This window comes from Peromyscus leucopus, chromosome 1 (assembly GCF_004664715.2).
Source record: "Peromyscus leucopus breed LL Stock chromosome 1, UCI_PerLeu_2.1, whole genome shotgun sequence".
In the NCBI taxonomy this organism is placed as follows: domain Eukaryota; kingdom Metazoa; phylum Chordata; class Mammalia; order Rodentia; family Cricetidae; genus Peromyscus; species Peromyscus leucopus.
Genome location: NC_051063.1, coordinates 45,111,837 through 45,129,693, shown reverse-complemented (window position 1 = coordinate 45,129,693; position 17,857 = coordinate 45,111,837). Strand labels below are relative to the sequence as shown.

The following is a 17,857-nucleotide window of genomic DNA, read 5'->3' as shown; positions in this document are numbered from 1 at the left end:
CATGGTGTAATAACCCATTTCTGCTGCTGCAATTGGAGGAGGGACATGGATGATTCCTTGTGAGACTGTCTATCTGACCTAACCTAAAAAAAAAAAGCCACAGCAAGGGACAGTCCTTTGTCCCTCAAATGTCATAATCGACACATTTTCCTGTCTGTCTTAGGTTGCACCCACTCTTTTCAGATCATCGTCATTTGAACTTTAACTATAAAGGTCTAATGACTAGCCAGTTTTCCTGTAATACATAATTAGCTTTAAAACGTTCCAATGACAGTGAAAGATTCTATCCCAAAGCACTCCATCATAGCTGGGTGGTGGTAACTAACACATGCTGTTAGTCCCAGCACTCAGGAGACAGGCAGGCAGATCTCTGAGTTTGAGGCCAGCCTGGTCTATAGAGCAAGTTCTAGGACAACCAGGACTACACAGAGAAACCCTGTCTCAAAAAAACACAAGATACAGAGAGAGACAGATGCAGATACAGAGACAGAGAGACAGAATGAGAGATTGACTCCATCATATTTGAGCGCTTTCCTGAGAAGTCTTGAGGATGCTGGAGACAGTACAGACAACCTGCTTTGTTCCCATCTGGCTCAGATTGAAGATTGGGGTCCTGCCCCTTCATGACACATCCATCCTACACATATCCAGTTAGCCATACTGAGACAGTGATGGAAATATGCTTCATAGCATGTGGGCTATAGGATGCTCCTATGGTCTCTGGGGAAGAGAAGGGGTGGGACTCCCAAAGAGGGTCATGGTGAGGCTGTCCTTCAAAGATGCCTGGTAAAACTGAGTAAAGACATGTGGGGGTGAAAGTGGTTCCTGCTCCCCAACTTGATTCTTGACATTGTAAGAAACTTGGCTCTCTCTTTTCATTTTGAAGAAGAGTTCATCAGTCTCAGGGGAGATTAGCTGCTTAAAGAGCTGCTGATGCTGTAGTTAATGTGTGGACTTGCAAAGGCAAAGGAGAACAGATGGAAAGCATTATGGTCAGGTGGTTAAAGGTGGCCCCCAAATTATGAGATACCCCCCAATCTGTTGAACCTCAAAAAATCACACAGCCTCCTTTCTCCTGTTCTCTGGCTTTGCCCTGTCTCCAGATTAAAATTGGAGAGATACAGAATCCACCTCCCCCTGAGAGAGATGTCAGAGACCTAGGCACCATGTTTTTAAATGCCACAATGGTACCTGCTGCCGTAACAGATGAACTTGCAGATCTCAGTGGCTGAGTGTGTTGGAAACTTAGGGTGACCTGTCATCTAAGCAAGCGCATCGTGGAATGAGGACGCTTTCCTCCTACAGGCTCTGCTGTTCTTCAGCACAGTTATCTAGGCTTTTATCTTCCTCCACATCCAGAAGAGAAAGGCACAGATTGTGTCCTATCGCAGAGGGCTGAGTCCAGAGGTGACACCCATGTCATTCTATCCATGTTGTCTTCTAGATGAACTTGGTCACATGGCCGCATCGGACTGCTTGTAAGGGAGGCTAGAAAATAAGATGGTTGTGAGCCTGTGCTTAGAAAAGTAAATACAAGCTACTCACCCATTCTAGCATGCTCTGGTCTCTGCTGTTGGCAGACTACAAGGTAGATGTAAGCCTCAGTAGGGAAGTCAAGAGCTGTTTGTATCCATTTAGTCCTTCACAAGTTCATATCGACATTGTACATACTGGTGATGCCTGTCTGTTTTTTACGAAGTTTGGGATGATATGCCGCAAGTTGTTGGGGCCATCTGACTGGATTGTTCCTGATTCTTCCTCCCTATTTCAATACCACTTTGCATTCCAGAAGCCAACAAAATCCTGCACCAGCACCTTGGGGCCCCCGAAGAGCGTCTGGCCCTCCATATCCTCAGGACTCAGGGGCTGGTCCCTGAGCATGTGGAGACAAGGACTTTGCATAGCACTTTCCAACCCAACATTTCCCAGGTAAAGGGGGGACCCACCATCCACTCCTCAAATGCAATGACAATCACTGACTGTTTTGCATCTTGAAGGGTGTCTTTGTACTTTTAGATATGCAAGAAACAGAAAAGAAACTCAAACCAGCTTCATTCCAAAGGAGTTTGTTGCAAAGAGTTTTAGGAATCTCATTAAATACTGACAAGAGATTACCTACAATTGAGAACAAACTCAAGCCAGGGTCTCCCTTGTCTTTGTTCCTATTTCCGGTTCTGGTCAATCCTTTCTCTTGCTGTCACCACTTTCCTGAGTCTGAGTACTGCAGAGGGTCCCTGAGTACTTGCTTCAGTGTTCTATACTCAGGGATTGGTCCTCCCAATGTGGCCCAGCTGTCTACCAATGGAGCAGCCAGCTGTAATCAGGAGAGCAGACTGAGCTTGGCCTGGCTTGGGGGAGAGGTGCCATCTAAGTCTAAAGGGTCAAGGAAGCGGGGGCACAGCACACAAATAGTTGGTCAAAGGGACTATGTGCACGATGATGGGGGGCAAGCCAACCCCCAGAAAATGGGCCCAGTTTCTGGAGAAGCAAAGTAAGACACATTCACTGACAAAGTAAGCCATGTAGAAGCTTGTTGTAGTGAGTGCTTCCAGGCTGTGTCCGCAGAGATTTAGATACCAGAGGTCTGGGTTAAGTCCAGGAATGTGAATTTCAATACATGCCTCAAGGGCTCTAATATAAGTAGCTAGGAACTCACACTTTAACAAATATTAACTTACTAGAAGCAAATATCAATACCTACTAAAAGACTACAGACATGCTTATCACTCAGAAGTGGCCATGGCTTCTAGGTAATTTTGTCACATCTTGCTTTTATCCTGTGCTACATTTCGATTTCTTCTTGTTCTTAGTGCTCCTTCTTTCTATTCGAAGCCTATTCATCCTGATCTCCTTCCTCCCACCCATCAATCTTGGATGGGGTCTCAAGAATTGAAAAGTGAGGAAGATTTCTTCCTGAGAAGGTTCCAGCCTGCCTTCGCTTCTGCCTGCAGTGGTAGACGCAGACTGTGGCTGAATCTTAGGTGACGCCTGGATGCCTAATGTCCTGTGGTGTGCCTGATGTATGGTAGAGCCCTGAGCCTAGAGATTAGTTGGAAAAGAGTCAGGATCATAGTAAAATATATTCCCTTTCAGGGTTCCAGGTAATTCATTTTGATCGAAATGCATTAGGAAGCCAATCCAGTGGTTTCCTTGGCAAACTTCTCAAAGACTAGTCTATGTTTGTCTGAAGGCAGAGTCCATACAAGATCCAAAAATAATGTAGAGACTATAAATTGATTTGAATGGTTGGGTAGCTTTTTACTGGCATTCATACCTGTCTGGAAGAACATTCCAGTGAAGTAGAAAGGCTCAGTCCATAGTAGTCAGAGAGCAGACCAGGACCTCACCAAGATGGCAGCACAAGTGTCTGTCCAGGCCCTGCCCCTTCCTCTCATATGAGCCTCTGCTGCGGGGGTGGCACCGTGACACAGGGACATTCACTTTCTGGAAACCGAGTCACTGTTTTAGAGTCACCTCCCAGAACTACCTTGGTTTTCCTTTACAAAGCCAATTGCCATTTTGTCACTCTGAGGTAAGTGGGAAATCCAGTCGAGACTGAGTCAGGTAAGCAGTGTGACCACGGGTAGAGTGTCAGTGTGAGGGAAGGACTCAATTTTAAATGTTTGAGAGTGAGTGTGTGCATTTTTTTGGAAGCTGCTTGTGTGCACTTCCTGTTTTTATTTTTATTAGGTAATATTATTTCCTTCTTGGGTCTCTGAGGGAGTTGAAGAGCAGTTAGTTATATGTTGAAGATTAGATAGTTATGGTTTTCCTTGTTAAGAATTTCAGAAAAGGAACTCACTAAAGAGTAAGTGTATAAATTTGAAAGACGTTATAAGATAGTTCAGTTAGTAATATAAGTTAGGATAGAAAGTGAACCAAGTACATTTTGGACTTACCAAAATAGGATAGATAATGGAATTATTTTCTCTGAATTTGTCAAATGCAAACGGACTAGACATTGTTTAGGTATTTATTGCTTGTATATATGGCATATAGTTATTGTACTTTTGTATATAGTTTTTCTTATATTAGTTATAACTTTTTTCTTTTTATTAAAATAGAAAAGGAGAAAAAAGAGTGAGTGTGTGTATGCATGTATGTCTGTGCATGTGTGTGTGTGTGCGTGTGTGTTTGCACTAGCAGCTGTAATAGGAAGCCCCTCATTTTATTAACAAGGCAATTTCAAGCCGTGATACAGATGGGTGAATGCAGCTCTGTTACTCTTGGGGTGAGAATGGAAAGTGAGTGGCTTATGACGTTGCAGACAAGCTTAACTTTGGCTTGCTCTTTTCTCCATGATGGCTCATGTGGAGTAATAAATCAGCAAGTCCAAAGAAGTGGTTTCTCTTAAGAAATGGGATGGAGGAAGTGCTTTTATAGCTCAGTGGTAGAGGGCTCTCCTAGCATGTGGGAAGGCCTGGGGTCCATGTTCAATGCTGCCAAGAAAAAGGAAAACTGTGATTTCTTCCATATGTGACTCTAGCCTTCTTTCCTTTGTGTATGGTTTAGGGGAAACTTCAGATGTGGGTGGATGTCTTCCCCAAGAGTTTGGGACCACCAGGTCCCCCTTTCAACATCACTCCCAGGAAAGCCAAGAAGTGAGTAAGCCTAAAACCCTGATCCCTGGAGCAGGGACTCCATCCAGGACCAAAAGAAATCTACTTTCAAAACGTGTTGTTTTTCAGGTACTACCTGCGTGTGATCATCTGGAATACCAAGGATGTCATCTTGGATGAGAAGAGCATCACAGGGGAGGATATGAGTGACATCTATGTCAAAGGGTGAGGACAGCAAACAGACTCCCACAAGCTGGGGAACGAAACGGACCTCTTCTTTTACAGGGCACCACTGTTTGAGGTGCCCACTGATGTTACTGGAAACTACTATTTACCAGTGTGGTCTGCTTAGGGAGTGCCAGAAAAGCAGAATGCAGGAGGGGCACAGAAGAAAAGAGAAAGCTCTCTAGACTGTATGTAGGGTAGGATCATCTCTCAACTACAAGAATTGATAAACATGTCTTCATTCCTCATTCTTTCATTCTTTACTGCTAAGCAGAGATATTTCTGAGACTCCTTAGCCATGTAGTTGCTTATTTCTTTATGATATTGTGGACAACTAGCCTTAAAAACCCAGTAAAGCTCCCAAAAGTCCCTTCCTATACACTCTATTGCCAATAGCCAATGTTTGCGAAAAGTAGGCAACATTAATAGGTGTTTAAGAAATAATGCATCTCACTGACATTTGCTGGGTGTCTTTATCCAATATGAAAAATGTCATGCCTATTATTTTCTTACTTGTATAATTGAATTTCAGGCGGTCCGTGTTGTTGTTAGTTTCTGCTGTGCCATGATCATAGATCCATAGACGCTGAGAATGGTGCTATAGAGTGGTTAACAGCCAGACTTTGTAGTCAGACCCCCTGTGTGAGAACCCCGGCATCTTCGCTGCTAGTTAGGGAAACCAGACACTGCCAGTCACTCGCCTGTGCAAGGGAGTTGATGATAGTGCTGCTTCCTGGAGAGACCAGAAGATTCCATTACTCAAGGCACAGAGACCAGCCCCTGGCAGCTGGCCTGCATTGCGTGGGTGTTAGAATTATTGCTCTTCCACATGGACCGAGTTCCTCCTTCCTTGATATGCAGAAGATAAGACGTATTGAAATGTAATATATTCATCAGCAAAAACAAAGTTTCCTTCATGATCCCTAGTGAACTTCAATCAAGACTGGGCTAAAGATGTAATGACTATCATTCAGACTCACTGTAGGCTTCATCAAGTTCTTCATTATTATTTGCCATTTCAGGACTTCATTAGCATTCCCCTGGGAAAACGAATTGAGTCCCAACTAATTAGAGCTATGCAAATTTATTTGACTGTCGTAAGAATTTTTTTTTTTTTCAAATCAAGGGAACAAACAAGCAGTGATGGGCTGAGATAAAACTAAGAGAAGAATAAAACTCAACCTGAAGTAGCTTGTGAAGTCTGGAATTGCAGCCTCAAGACCAGGGCTGGGAGCCCAGCTCAGAGCTAGAAGGGCTCCCTAGACTGAGAATCTGGGGGGGTTGCTGCTGTTAGTTGTTTGTTTGTTTATTAGTTTGTTTTTTAGCTAAGATATCTCATATAGCCTGGGCTGGCCTCAAACTCTCAATTTAGCCAAGGATGGCTTTGAACTTTTGACCCTCCTGCCTCTGCCTCTCAAGTATTGGGATTACAAGTATAGACCACCATAATATGCTGAGGCTGAAACCCAGGGCTTTATGCATGCTAGGCAAGTACTCTGCCAATTGAACTACATCGTCAACCCCTAAGAATCAGGGTTTGATCTACAGAACAGCAGAGAGGGAGAAGGAGAGGGATCTAAATATTGTATGTGAAAAGGTGACACATAAATACAATGCCTTAACATGACACACGTTGACGTTACACACACAAGCACATATAACTAAAGCATTTGCCTAGTTAACATGTCTTAAAATTAAAATGAGAGAAGGCTTGTCAAAAAGAAGGTGGAGGAGGAAGATAAGGAGGAGAAAGAGGAGGAGGAAGAGGAAGAAGAAAAGAAGGAGGAGGAGGAGGAAGAATGAGGAGGAAGAGGAAGAAGAAGAAGAAGAAGAGCCAGAGAAGAAGGAGAAGAAGGAGAAAAAGAGCCAGAGACTGGGAAGTCTTGGGTCAGATGGTCATGAAGTTTTAGGGCTGGGTCAAAAGGTAAAGCTACCAGGGTCATATTAAAGAAAATATGAACTCTTCAGTAAGCTAGTTTAAAAGTTAACAGTTAAAGCCAGGTGGTGGTGGCACGTGCCTTTAATCCCAGCACTCAGGAGGCAGAGGCAGGCAGATCTCCGTGAGTTCGAGGCCAGCTTGGGCTACAGAGTAAGTTCCAGGAAAGGCTCCAAAGCTACACAGAGAAACCCTGTCTCAAAAAAAGGAAAAAAGCTAACAGTTAAAAAGAGTCATGGTGCCTGGGAGGATGGAGGGGATTATGGTAGGACAGGCAAGTGAGGAGATATGGGGAAATGTTGGGTACAGGGGTATGCATGTGTTCCTGGGGATCTAGCCCTCTACCCCTGAATTACAGACACCCAGCCTCAGGAGTCTTCCGACTGATTTATCTAGTCAGTTAATTAATCAGCAGAAGAGAATGCTCTTGTAGTTGACTGATAATGCTATGTTACTAACAATAGGACCTAATGGTAGCAAAGGACATTATCATTTCCATAGTCTTCTGAAGGAGACTATCAGATGTGGACTTTGAATTAGACCAGCCTGGGAATACTGGCCACATGACCTGCTATTAGTCTTAAACACCTCTGGAGCTCCCGTTCCTCGTGTGTAAAATGGAAATGGTTGACCCGCTATTGGGTGGGATGAAATGACACCAAGTGCCCAGATCATAGGTAAAAATCAGAAGACTGAGTCAAGGACTGCTTCCCTGAGCTACGACCTCAAACTCTGTCCTCACACTGACTCACAGAGGACAGGTGGGACCCCAGGGTCCAAAAGCTCCCCAGCCAGGCTCTCCCCTCTTTGTGTATGTAGGAGCTGGTACTTTTCAAAGTTCCCCAAGTGTTTCTAATGCGATCCTACCACTCTGCCGGTTGAAAAGTATCAACTCTTGTTTTGTTTTGTTTCAAGACAGGGTTTCTCTGTATAGCCCCGGCTGTCTTGGAACTCTGTGTTATAGATCAGCGTAGCCTCTAACTCAGAGCCACCTGTCTCTGTCTCCCAAATGCTGGAATTAAAGGTGTGCACCGCCATGCCTGGCTGAAAAGTGTCAGTTCTTAGGCTCAAAGCAGAGGCAGGCAGGTGTGACAGCAGCTTCCTTAGGGACACAGCCATTCACTCCATCAACAGATAGTTTATCTCATATCCACTCCATGCCAGGCACAAGCCAAAAAAATGTTTCCAGCAGCCTAAGTTAAGACGCTGTTGACGGGAGGAATCTTCTCAGCTAGGCATCTGGAAATAACAGCTTGCCTCTTCCTTGCCCGTCTCATTAACAAGATCATAGTGAATTTCAAGAATAATAAAAAAGGAAGCTGCAAGATTACTTGCTTGGTACCTCTTTTTGTTTGCTTAAGTAAAATGGGGGGAAGGAAATGCTCGAATTTTGAGCTAACTTGCATTCGTTGGACCCACCAGGCCCGATGATAGACGCTAATGAGTCATAGTTGTGAAGTCCCAAATCATAGCCAGCAAGCTACAGCTTACCCAAAATAGAAGCTACATTGTTGATGATATTTTCCAGCAAATTTCACCTTAGCCCTGCTAACTACAGTCTAAAGGGTTTCCTGCTTTGGTTTTAAAAGAATTCTATTTTATTTGGCTCCAACCTGGGTTGGATACCAGTGAGCGCCTCCCCTTCATAAATCACTCCCAGCATCCCTGGAACCTGCCCAGAGAAAGGGCATTACTTCTGCTCTTCGCTCCCCTAATCACGGCACGGTTTTGCTGCTGCTCGATCCCTTGTCAGTCACAGCAAACTGAGTCTGTTTGCCTCCGCTTTACAGCTGGATTTCCGGCAGCGAAGAAAACAAACAGAAAACAGATGTCCACTACAGGTCCTTGGATGGCGAAGGCAATTTTAACTGGAGATTTGTTTTCCCGTTTGACTACCTCCCTGCTGAGCAGCTTTGTATAGTCGCTAAAAAAGTAAGCCTTGAAAGATGTGGGCGGGATGTGGACATTTCGGGTCTGCTTGACTCTGGAACTCAGAGGAGGTCAGGCCTGCTCGGGACCTGGGAGGTCACTGAGTCCAGCTCCCACTTGGTACAGACAAGGAATCTGAGACCCGCAGAGGGGAAGAGCCTTGCCCACGGTCACACAGCTACGACAGGCCTTTATTTGCCTATTTAGGACTATGAGGAATGCAGCTTCCCTTCTATTGCCTATTAGCAGGCATGTCGAGAGACAGGGCAGGACAAAGGCTTTTGCATCACTGTACAAGCGTGTTCTTTGCGGAATGAGTAGATGGTTACTCTCCATCGTAGTAGGCCACACACAAGCCAAACAGTAAAGGTGAGGCGTCCCTTTTGCCTCCCTTGTGAAGCCTCGGCATCTGCAATTCCTGCACTCAGAAGCGCTTCTAGGAGGGTTGGAGGCCCCCGGTGGACTTAATTAGAAAGACTTTCAGTTACAGAACTTAGACCCAAAAAGTGATGTATTGGTTCCCATTCCTAACAAGTCCAAGGTTGGCTCATTTTAAGAACGTCTGGAGCCCATGTAGAAGCAATGTCTTTGGACGTTGGTCCCACATTCTCCCACCTCTTCTCTCTGTCCTCTGTGGACCTCACTTCTAGGCTGGCTCTTCCCTGGAGGAGGAAACAGGGTAGCCAGTGGCCCACCTATCTTCCCAGCAAACCTCGGCACAAATAGAAGGGCGTCACGATGGCACCAGCAGCATTCTAGAACTGGGCCCAGGGCCTCTGTCTATTTGTGCCCCTCCATGAACCAAGCACTGTTGCCCAGGATGAAGTGCTCAGGCCAGGCACTGGAATTAGAGATGGAGTGAATCTCCAGCTACTCCGCTATCCCACCTCACCCCCACCCCTGCCCAGACTGTGCTAACTGGGGAAGGAAGAGTTCTCCGAGGAAAGTCTGGGGCCTGACACCTTGGTAAACAATCCTATGATCTCAAGAGGTCCAGTCCCATCCCTACCTTCCATATTCCATCAGTCCTCCATACTTCTATCTGCCCACATCATCTCCCTATACACTACAAAACAGTACCTGTCCTGAGTCCCATTGCCCTCTGATAGCCCTACCTACTGTGGATGCTGTGGTGAACACTTGGCCTATGCTAGGTGGAATGGAGTCTGCAGAGGGGACTTTCCAGAGGTTCAGAGGCTCAAAATGGTGTCAAATTACTGTAGCTGGAAGTTTTTCTGTGTCCCAGCCAGTCCTGCAGCCTCTCAGACCCAAGTAAACACGCAGAGGCTTATATCAATTATGAATTGCATGACCATGGCCTATGGCTCAATTTTCTTGCTAGCTAGTTCTTATAAATAAATTCAGCCCATTTCCATTAATCTGTATGTCGTCATGTGTTCTGTGGCTTTACCTGTGTGCCATTACATGCCACTCCCTGAACAGCGGGATGGCATCTCCTCCACCTCTGCCTTTCTTCTTCCTGTCTCTCTCCTGGATTTCCTGCCTGCCTTACCATAGGCCAGATAACTTTATTTATCAACCAATCAGAGCAACACATATTCACAGCATACAGAAAGACATCCCACAGCAAATTATGTATCCTTTCAGAGGGTGAAGCAAAGTAGGATATATGTGGGATATTTGGGGCCAGTGGGGGCTGAGAGATGGTTGCTTTTCTTTTTTACTTACATTTAAGGCTAGACCTCTCTTCCCTCAGTGGTGCTTAGAGGACAACCCCACACAGGACAGACAGTCAGGGACTAGCTGTGTGGGCTTTCAGAGCCCCTGGAGCCCTAAGAAAGAGAACCTTCCAAGAATATGAAAAGGAGAGCCAACCCCATGATCTTCTTTCAAATTCCCAGATCACTAGTGGAATTCCTGGTCTGTGCAGGCCAGGGGAACTTAGGTGTAACTGGCTGTGGTGCTATGTTCTTAACTAATGTCTGGGCTGAAGTGGTGACTATCGGTGGGAACTTGGCCATCTGAATACCTACCTTCAGTGTGAAATATCTGAGGGTCTTAAGTGTCCACAAGTGCATAAAAGTCCATGGTATTTTTCAAAAGCTAACAATCGTAGGACATTTTAGAATCTATACTGAAACTAGAGTAGAATCTGAGCCCTGGATTAAACCCACTGCATGTAAAATGAGAGACTGTCAATCAAGCCTTGGAGATGGGGATGGGAGGTTGCTCAAAAGAGATAAAGACCCAGCGATGACACTGTGAGCCAGCCTAGAGCACCTAGCTTTAAGAGAGCCATGGTGGTCTTCCGGGGAAAGGTTAAGTTCTTTACACCCCACAGGAGTGGCAGCAGGAAGTCACACTGGTAGGAATATGGTGAGAAACCTGCTGTGTGGGAACTTCCTGGGACATCCTTTTTGTTACCCAGCTGGTGGTTTTGAGACTTCCAGGGGAGCCTGAGGGCCTACCAAATACCAGAGGAAGGGCAGGCTGTCCCACAGGGTGTGGAGGTGGAAGTCTCAGTCTTTAGCTCTGGCTACAGCTAAAGTAAGGGTCTCAGAGTCCACTGACCATGACCGTGTGATCCATTCATGTCTCTTCTCATTTTAGGAGCATTTCTGGAGTATTGATCAAACGGAATTCCGAGTGCCCCCTCGACTGATCATTCAGATATGGGACAATGACAAGTTTTCCCTGGACGACTACTTGGGTACTGCTTAACTTACAATCACTAACACTGTTCTTGAATTACTGAAACCAATTACAATTTGGAAGCAGTTAGTTACTTCCCTAACACCTGTCATGGGGGAAACAGGGGATGTGCTCACTGATTGGGTGCCCTCCAAGGCGGTGTGGTCTGCTTGTGAATACCACTCCTTTTCATGGGCTCTGCTCACTCTTAAGACCTCAGTAGTAAGCTAGAAAGGCGTGAACAAAGCCCTGGGTTCAATCCCCGGGGACTGCATAAACAGGGAATGGTACTACATGCCTTTAACCCCAGCACTCGGGAGGTCAGGGCAGGAGACTTGGGAATTCAAGGTTATCCTTGGCCATATGGTGAATCGGAGGCCAGCCTGGGCACAGAGAGATTGCAACAGCTCTGCCTTCAATTTCAAGCAGCGCACTCTCTCTTTTCTTGGTGCTTGGGAACCGACTTCACCAGCTTGTTCCTCACTCTCAGCAGTCACTCAGGTCCCCCAGGCCTCACTGTCCCTCCTTCCCCACTCTGTTCTTCTCCTTAAGCCCGCACTCCTCTGCCTTGAGGCTCTCATGGCATGCATCCTACCCAGCCCCTCCTCTTCTTGGCTGTTCGGTCTTCCTGCTATCAATCCAAGCTTCCCCCCTCCCCCCCCGAGGTTTCCCGACCCTTCTGCAGCTCCTCCCCCATGCATTGTCTGCACTGACATGTCAGCTGAAGGGGAAGTTCAACTGTTGCCCATCATCAAACTCTGGATGGCTCCTAAACCAGGGAAATAAGCTGGGCCTCTCACAGCCCTTCACAAAGACCTATAGGAAACTATTCAGGGGCTGGAGAGTTAATGCCTCCTCCCAACCCACAGCAGAAAGTGTGTCTCTCCAGACACCCTGAGCCTGGCTGGGATTTCTCATTTCCTGGTGGGGATTTTCAGTTGAATTATGTCCTTTCAAGCTCCTGTTTCTGGGGTCACTCCAGGAAAGAGCTGTACCAGAATGTTCCAAGGAGCATCCCATGCTCCAAGCACCTAATTGTCCTTCCCCAAAGGCAATGACCTCTGTTCAGGGTAACTCAAAACCACAACTAGTACCTCTCGAATACAAAGGCCCTGAGTTCAGTGGAAATGTTAAGTGTGGATGTTTATCGATTGGGATTTACAGAAGAGCTGTTGATGCTCACGCCTTTGAGAAAGAAAACATGGAGTCCTCTGAGAGGCACTGAGCAGTGGACAGCTGTTTCTTCTGCTATCTCCCGTCCTGGCTGGAAAGAATTTAAACATCGCGCATGATCTCTTTTGCTAACTTACCCATCACCTGTTCAAAATCACTGTTTCCCCTGGACGAGAACATTCTGTTCCTCTAAGAGCAATGGCGTAGCCACTTGAAACTCATCTGGACCTCATGTTGTGTTTTTGGTGCCAGGTTTCCTGGAGCTTGATTTACATCACACAGTTGTCCCAGCCAAGTCATCAGAGAAATGCAATTTGGACATGATTCCAGACCTCAAAGCCATGGACCCTCTCAAAGCTAAGACTGCCTCTCTCTTTGAGCAGAAGTCCATGAGAGGATGGTGGCCATGCTACGCGGACAAAGACGGCTCCCGTGTGATGGCTGTATGAGTATTTTCTAGTTGGGGATTATTTCTGTTCTTTATCAGTAGACCAGATAAGGTGATCAAGATAGAGGACACTGTGGGCATGTGCTTGGAGTTGGGGGGAGGGCATGGGTTGGAATGGGAACCAAGAACCTAGTAGTGGCATTGTATTTCCTTAAGGTTCCTTTACAGGTAGGTTACTGCATGCTGAGCATTCAGAGTAGGAAATGAAATCCCCCGTGTGAGCTTTTCACATCTTAAAGAGGAAAGGGTAAAGGTGCTGAAACAAAATCCATATTTTACAAGCATCCTGGAGAATTCAGGGCAAGCTTTAGAAAGAAACAGTGCAGTTCACCATGCCACCAACACTACCTCCCTCAGTACTGACTGGTACTAGCTAACGTTTGTGAGGCAAGTAACATGTTAACTGTCTCACATGTGTGATGCCATTTCTGAAATAGCTTCCCAGTTCATATTAATTGGAGTTGGTGTGAGGTATGGTGGGCGCTGATCCAATGCTGCCTCCTTTTTCTTCCCCATTCACCACACACCCTTTCTAATCTTTAGGCTGCATTGGGGGTATGGTGCTTTCCCATATGAGAGCATGTGTGGTTGTCTGGTAACTCATCCCCAGAAGTTCCCAGTTCTTTGCTTCTCTCCCCTGCCTTCAGGAAACTGTTGATGGACTCTCTGTCACCAGAGGGATTAGTTTTTATATTATCTTCTTGGATTCTGCTGACAGGCCTTCCTTTGAGGTAGACTCAATCCTCATTTTATGGATTCAAGCAAACAGCAGAGATGAAGGCCCTGGCAGGGTCAGGCATTTAATTTCACATGGCATATAAACGGGGGTGATGCCCAGGCCCCTCCACCTAAACAACCTCTGTGTCTGCGTTTCTCGAGTTATTGGGGACCTAGAGGATTTATCTTGGTCCCAAAATGTCAATTGCAGCTTAGTGAAGGCTGGGTATTCAAGTTGGGATGTTGCCTGATGTGCTGGCACATCCTTTAACCCCTGACCTTTGGAGCGATCCAAGAGGCAGAGGCAGGCAGACCTCTGAGTTCAAGGCCAGCTTGGTCTACATGGTGAATTCCAGGCCAGCTAGAGCTTCATAGTAAGACCCTGTCTCAAAAGAAAAAAGAAAGTTAGAATGTTAGACCTTTCCTGAGGATTCCATGAGCATTCTACAGGTTATCTACACAGAACTCCTCCCCGTGTGGATGTACCATGCAGGGACCTGTCAGCAGAGAAGCAGCCTCCATTCACCCACTGATGCAGCGAAGACACCTTGAGTCCCTACTAATCATAAGGTCTGCTGCTCACTGTAGGGCTGCAGTCTAAGCAAGAAGAGACATGGCCCCGTCTCTGGGAGCCATGAATGCTAGCTACTGTTCTTAGCAGGAAAGTTGCTGAGGAAGTGAGAAAGAAGACAAGGAGATTGATGTGGGAATGGCGAACCACGGGGATGCTGGAGAGGGAGAGCAGGAGGAGGAGGAGGAGGAGGAGGAGGGAGAGTAATTTGTCCTCTCAGTTTCCCACATGGCGTCGCTTTAGAAACACATGGGAGCGGAAATGTGAGGAACTCTCAGGAGGAAAATTTGAGGCAATCTAAGGATTGTTTTACAAGAATAAAAATCGTAGCTTGGGGAATAGTCCTTGGGTTGAAGTAAAAATATTTGTGAAACGTGATGTCATGTGTTTAACCTGTTCTGCTTTACTGAAGGGGAAAGTCGAGATGACACTGGAAGTCCTCAATGAGAGGGAGGCAGACGAGAGGCCAGCCGGGAAGGGGCGGAGTGAACCCAACATGAACCCCAAGCTTGACCCACCAAAGTGAGAGGCCTTCTTTGTTCTCCATGGTGTCTGGTCCCCAAACACCTGCAGTCCGAAAGCCCCCCTTCCAATTGGCTTAATGGGCTGGATTAGCTATTGGCCTGCGCATTTTGTTCTTCACGGTGGACTGTGGGGGATGGAGTGGTAGGGGCTGTGGTCTCGTTTTAACCATTCTCCTTCCCTTTAACCATTCCCTATTAAACTGGAGTTTGGCGTCCTCGGCATCTTACAGAACGGGTATGGGGACCTGAGCTATTCCCAGCCAACTCCGGATGCTAACCAAAGAGGACTCCTGGAGTCTGGGAAGGTGCTGGGGCACAGGAGGAACAGCAAGGCTAACGCTGATAGCTCAACTGTGTCTTGTCCCACATTTATTAATTCCCTATTCCTGAACCGCTGCAGTCTGGTAGACGGCCCCTCATGAATTAAGTAGGGCAACCACTTCTTGCATTGCAGCCGACCGGAGACCTCCTTCCTCTGGTTCACGAACCCATGCAAGACCATGCGCTTCATCGTGTGGCGCCGGTTCAAGTGGGTGATCATCGGCCTGCTCCTGCTGCTCATCCTGCTGCTGTTCGTGGCTGTGCTCCTGTATTCACTTCCGGTACGAAGCCTGGGCTTCTACAGCTCTGTGGTTCCACAGCCACTGGGCAGCAACCCTGTCACAGCCCTTCTGCTTCTGAAAAGCTTAATGCAGTGTCCAGTAGTAGAAGCTGCATCTTTAGGTTTTAACAAGTTACCAGCAGCTATCATGGTCTAAACAAAACAACAACAATAAAAAAAAAAAACAAAAAACCAACAACAACACTGGCTTTCAGAATTCTAGGAGAAAGTCCCCAAGCCTCTATCAGTATTTGTCTAGATTCTGGGCAGTGTTTCCAAGTGACTTAATGTGCGTGCGTGCGTTGCGTGCGGTGCGTGCGTGTGCGTGTGTGTGTGTACTCACCCATCGTTTTAGTGTGGAGGCCAGAGGTCATTGTCCAGTGTCTTCCTCTGTCATTTGCCACCTTACTGTTTGTGATGGGCTCTCTCACTAACCTGGAGCATCACTGCTTCCACCAGGATGACTTGTTAGAGAGCACTGAGGTCCGCTGGTCTCTGCGGTCTGTGCCCCGCAGCCACCATGCCCTGATGTTATGCGGGTGCTGGGAATCTGAACTCTGTCCTTGTGTTTGCAGAGTGAACGCTTTACCCACAAAGCCATCTCCCAGCCCCCCTCCGTCACCTTTCTTGTTGCACACAATCCTGTACTCACACTCCTGGTCTACACACTGGTGGTCCCCAAGACCTCCACAAGACCCACATTCCACTCCAAACAGTTACTGCCTTTGCCTCTCTGGTTTCCTGTGCCCACATTTTGTCTTTCAAAATCTTGTTCTCGACGGCCCATATCACGTATGGCTACTTCTTAAATTTCTCTCAGTCACCTTAGTTATAAACAAGAATCCAAACTGAAGATTTGGCTGTGTGCATAGATGCTGTGCTTTTATTCCTCTATGCAGGGAATGCATGGAGCATCTAATTAAAATGCAGCAATGAGAATAAACAGCCTGAATGATGTTATATAAATAGCATGAATGCTCACTGTCATGTGGACAGGAAGGGCTTAGCTAGGAACAGGTGACTTTCAGAGCCCATTGCTAAGGACGTTTTCACTGGGGAAGCACTTAAATTCAGTTTAGTCACTAGAGAAGGCATGGTCCAGGCACAGGAAGCCATGAGCAGAGGCAAAATGCATGGCCCTGGATGGAGCAACAGGCATCCTGAAGCTCTTTCTCTAACTCACTTCCATCATGTAGATCTTAGACATTCTGAGTTTGGAGACACAGCCATGCAGCCACAGAAGCATCTCTATGTATGGCTCCTACTCTTCCCTGTGTAATATTTTCAAAATTGACTTTGATTCTATGCACAGTGTTTTCTGGTTGTAGATTATACAATCTGTCTTGACTATTAAAAAAAAAAAACTCTATATAGTTACTTCTTTGTGATTTAAATTCTATCCATGGTGTCATCTAGAGGATGTTTATCAGTGTTTAGAGACACCTGGAACTCATCAGGCACTCAGGAGATGGAGGGAGGCCAGGGTAGCTTTGACAGTCCAGTGATACAGGCCTGCCCAGCCATGCTGAATGGCAGCATGTCAGACCCAGAAGCCACATTTCCATGTAGTCACACTGTTTCTGTTTCTCTTTCAGAACTACTTATCAATGAAGATCGTGAGGCCAAATGCATAATGAACGCAAAGCCTTCAGTCAGGCAGCGATGAAGAACTCCTGCCTCACATGCCTAGGTGTGATCTCAAGTCCAAGACCACCTCAGGTGGGGCATCAAGTACCTCGCCAAGGCATGGCAGTTCCTAGTGGGGTCTAAACCTAAAGGTCAGACAACAGGCAATGTTTTTATCCTATTTTCTTTTTGAAGTATTAAAAACTTTATTTTTGAAATTTTTAAGCCTATTTCCAGAGTATTTTTAAGGTGGCTGGTTCCATTTAAGAATCATCTTTTTATGTGCTCTCCATTCTAGGATTCAAACTTAGGAAATTACTGAAATGAATTTGAAATGTCCTGTGTCTTAATGTCATGTATTTCTTATTTGTAATCAAGAGGAAAACCTGCATCATAAGAGATACAGGGGACAATTAAAATAGCTTTTGTTTGTGCCTGCAGCCAGTGTTGTGGGATTTTGTACGGACAAATGTCATGAAACTTTTTGCAACCTCAGTGATGAATGCAAATAAAAATATCTCACCTGGTACACATGGATGTGTGTCCTCTATTCGGATTGAGTTGGGAGAGAGGTGGGTTCAGCTCCTCTGGTCCTAGTGGGCAGAATGCCATGGCAAGCCCTTTACGAGCATGCTGCCAGCATGGGCCAGTGGATCCAATAATAAAGCTAACACTTAGGAATAGTAACAGCCTGCCGCCCTCTTGTAAATGCTCTACGTGTGTCACTCAGTGAGTCTGCCGTGTACCCCACAAATTTAGGCCAACAACACTATTAACCCCGTTTTCCAGCAGAAGACACTGAGGGTCAAATAAGTTAAGTAGCTTTTCTGAGGCTACACAACCAACAAATGATAGAGCCTGGATTTAAACCCAGGGATTACAGGTCTGCCACCACC

The 17,857-nt window shown here is 46.2% G+C and overlaps 1 protein-coding gene across 5 annotated transcripts in view; it reads left to right on the top strand.

The window, feature by feature from the left end:
- The window catches only part of Myof (myoferlin), a 148,587-nt gene extending 131,095 nt beyond the window's left edge, over positions 1-17,492 (top strand). For 4 of the 5 annotated variants that reach the window (XM_037206602.1, XM_037206600.1, XM_028882902.2 and 1 more), the window contains 9 exons: positions 1,790-1,929; positions 4,513-4,601; positions 4,689-4,784; positions 8,511-8,652; positions 11,221-11,320; positions 12,727-12,917; positions 14,623-14,732; positions 15,189-15,336; positions 16,931-17,492. In XM_037206602.1, coding sequence (XP_037062497.1) covers positions 1,790-1,929; positions 4,513-4,601; positions 4,689-4,784; positions 8,511-8,652; positions 11,221-11,320; positions 12,727-12,917; positions 14,623-14,732; positions 15,189-15,336; positions 16,931-16,969 — 1,055 coding nt within the window. In that variant the 3' untranslated portion in view covers positions 16,970-17,492. Of the gene's footprint in view, positions 1-1,789; positions 1,930-2,810; positions 3,670-4,512; positions 4,602-4,688; positions 4,785-8,510; positions 8,653-11,220; positions 11,321-12,726; positions 12,918-14,622; positions 14,733-15,188; positions 15,337-16,930 lie in introns of those variants that run through there. The other variant, XM_037206609.1, reaches the window with a different exon arrangement.
- The last annotated feature ends 365 nt before the right edge of the window (positions 17,493-17,857 follow it).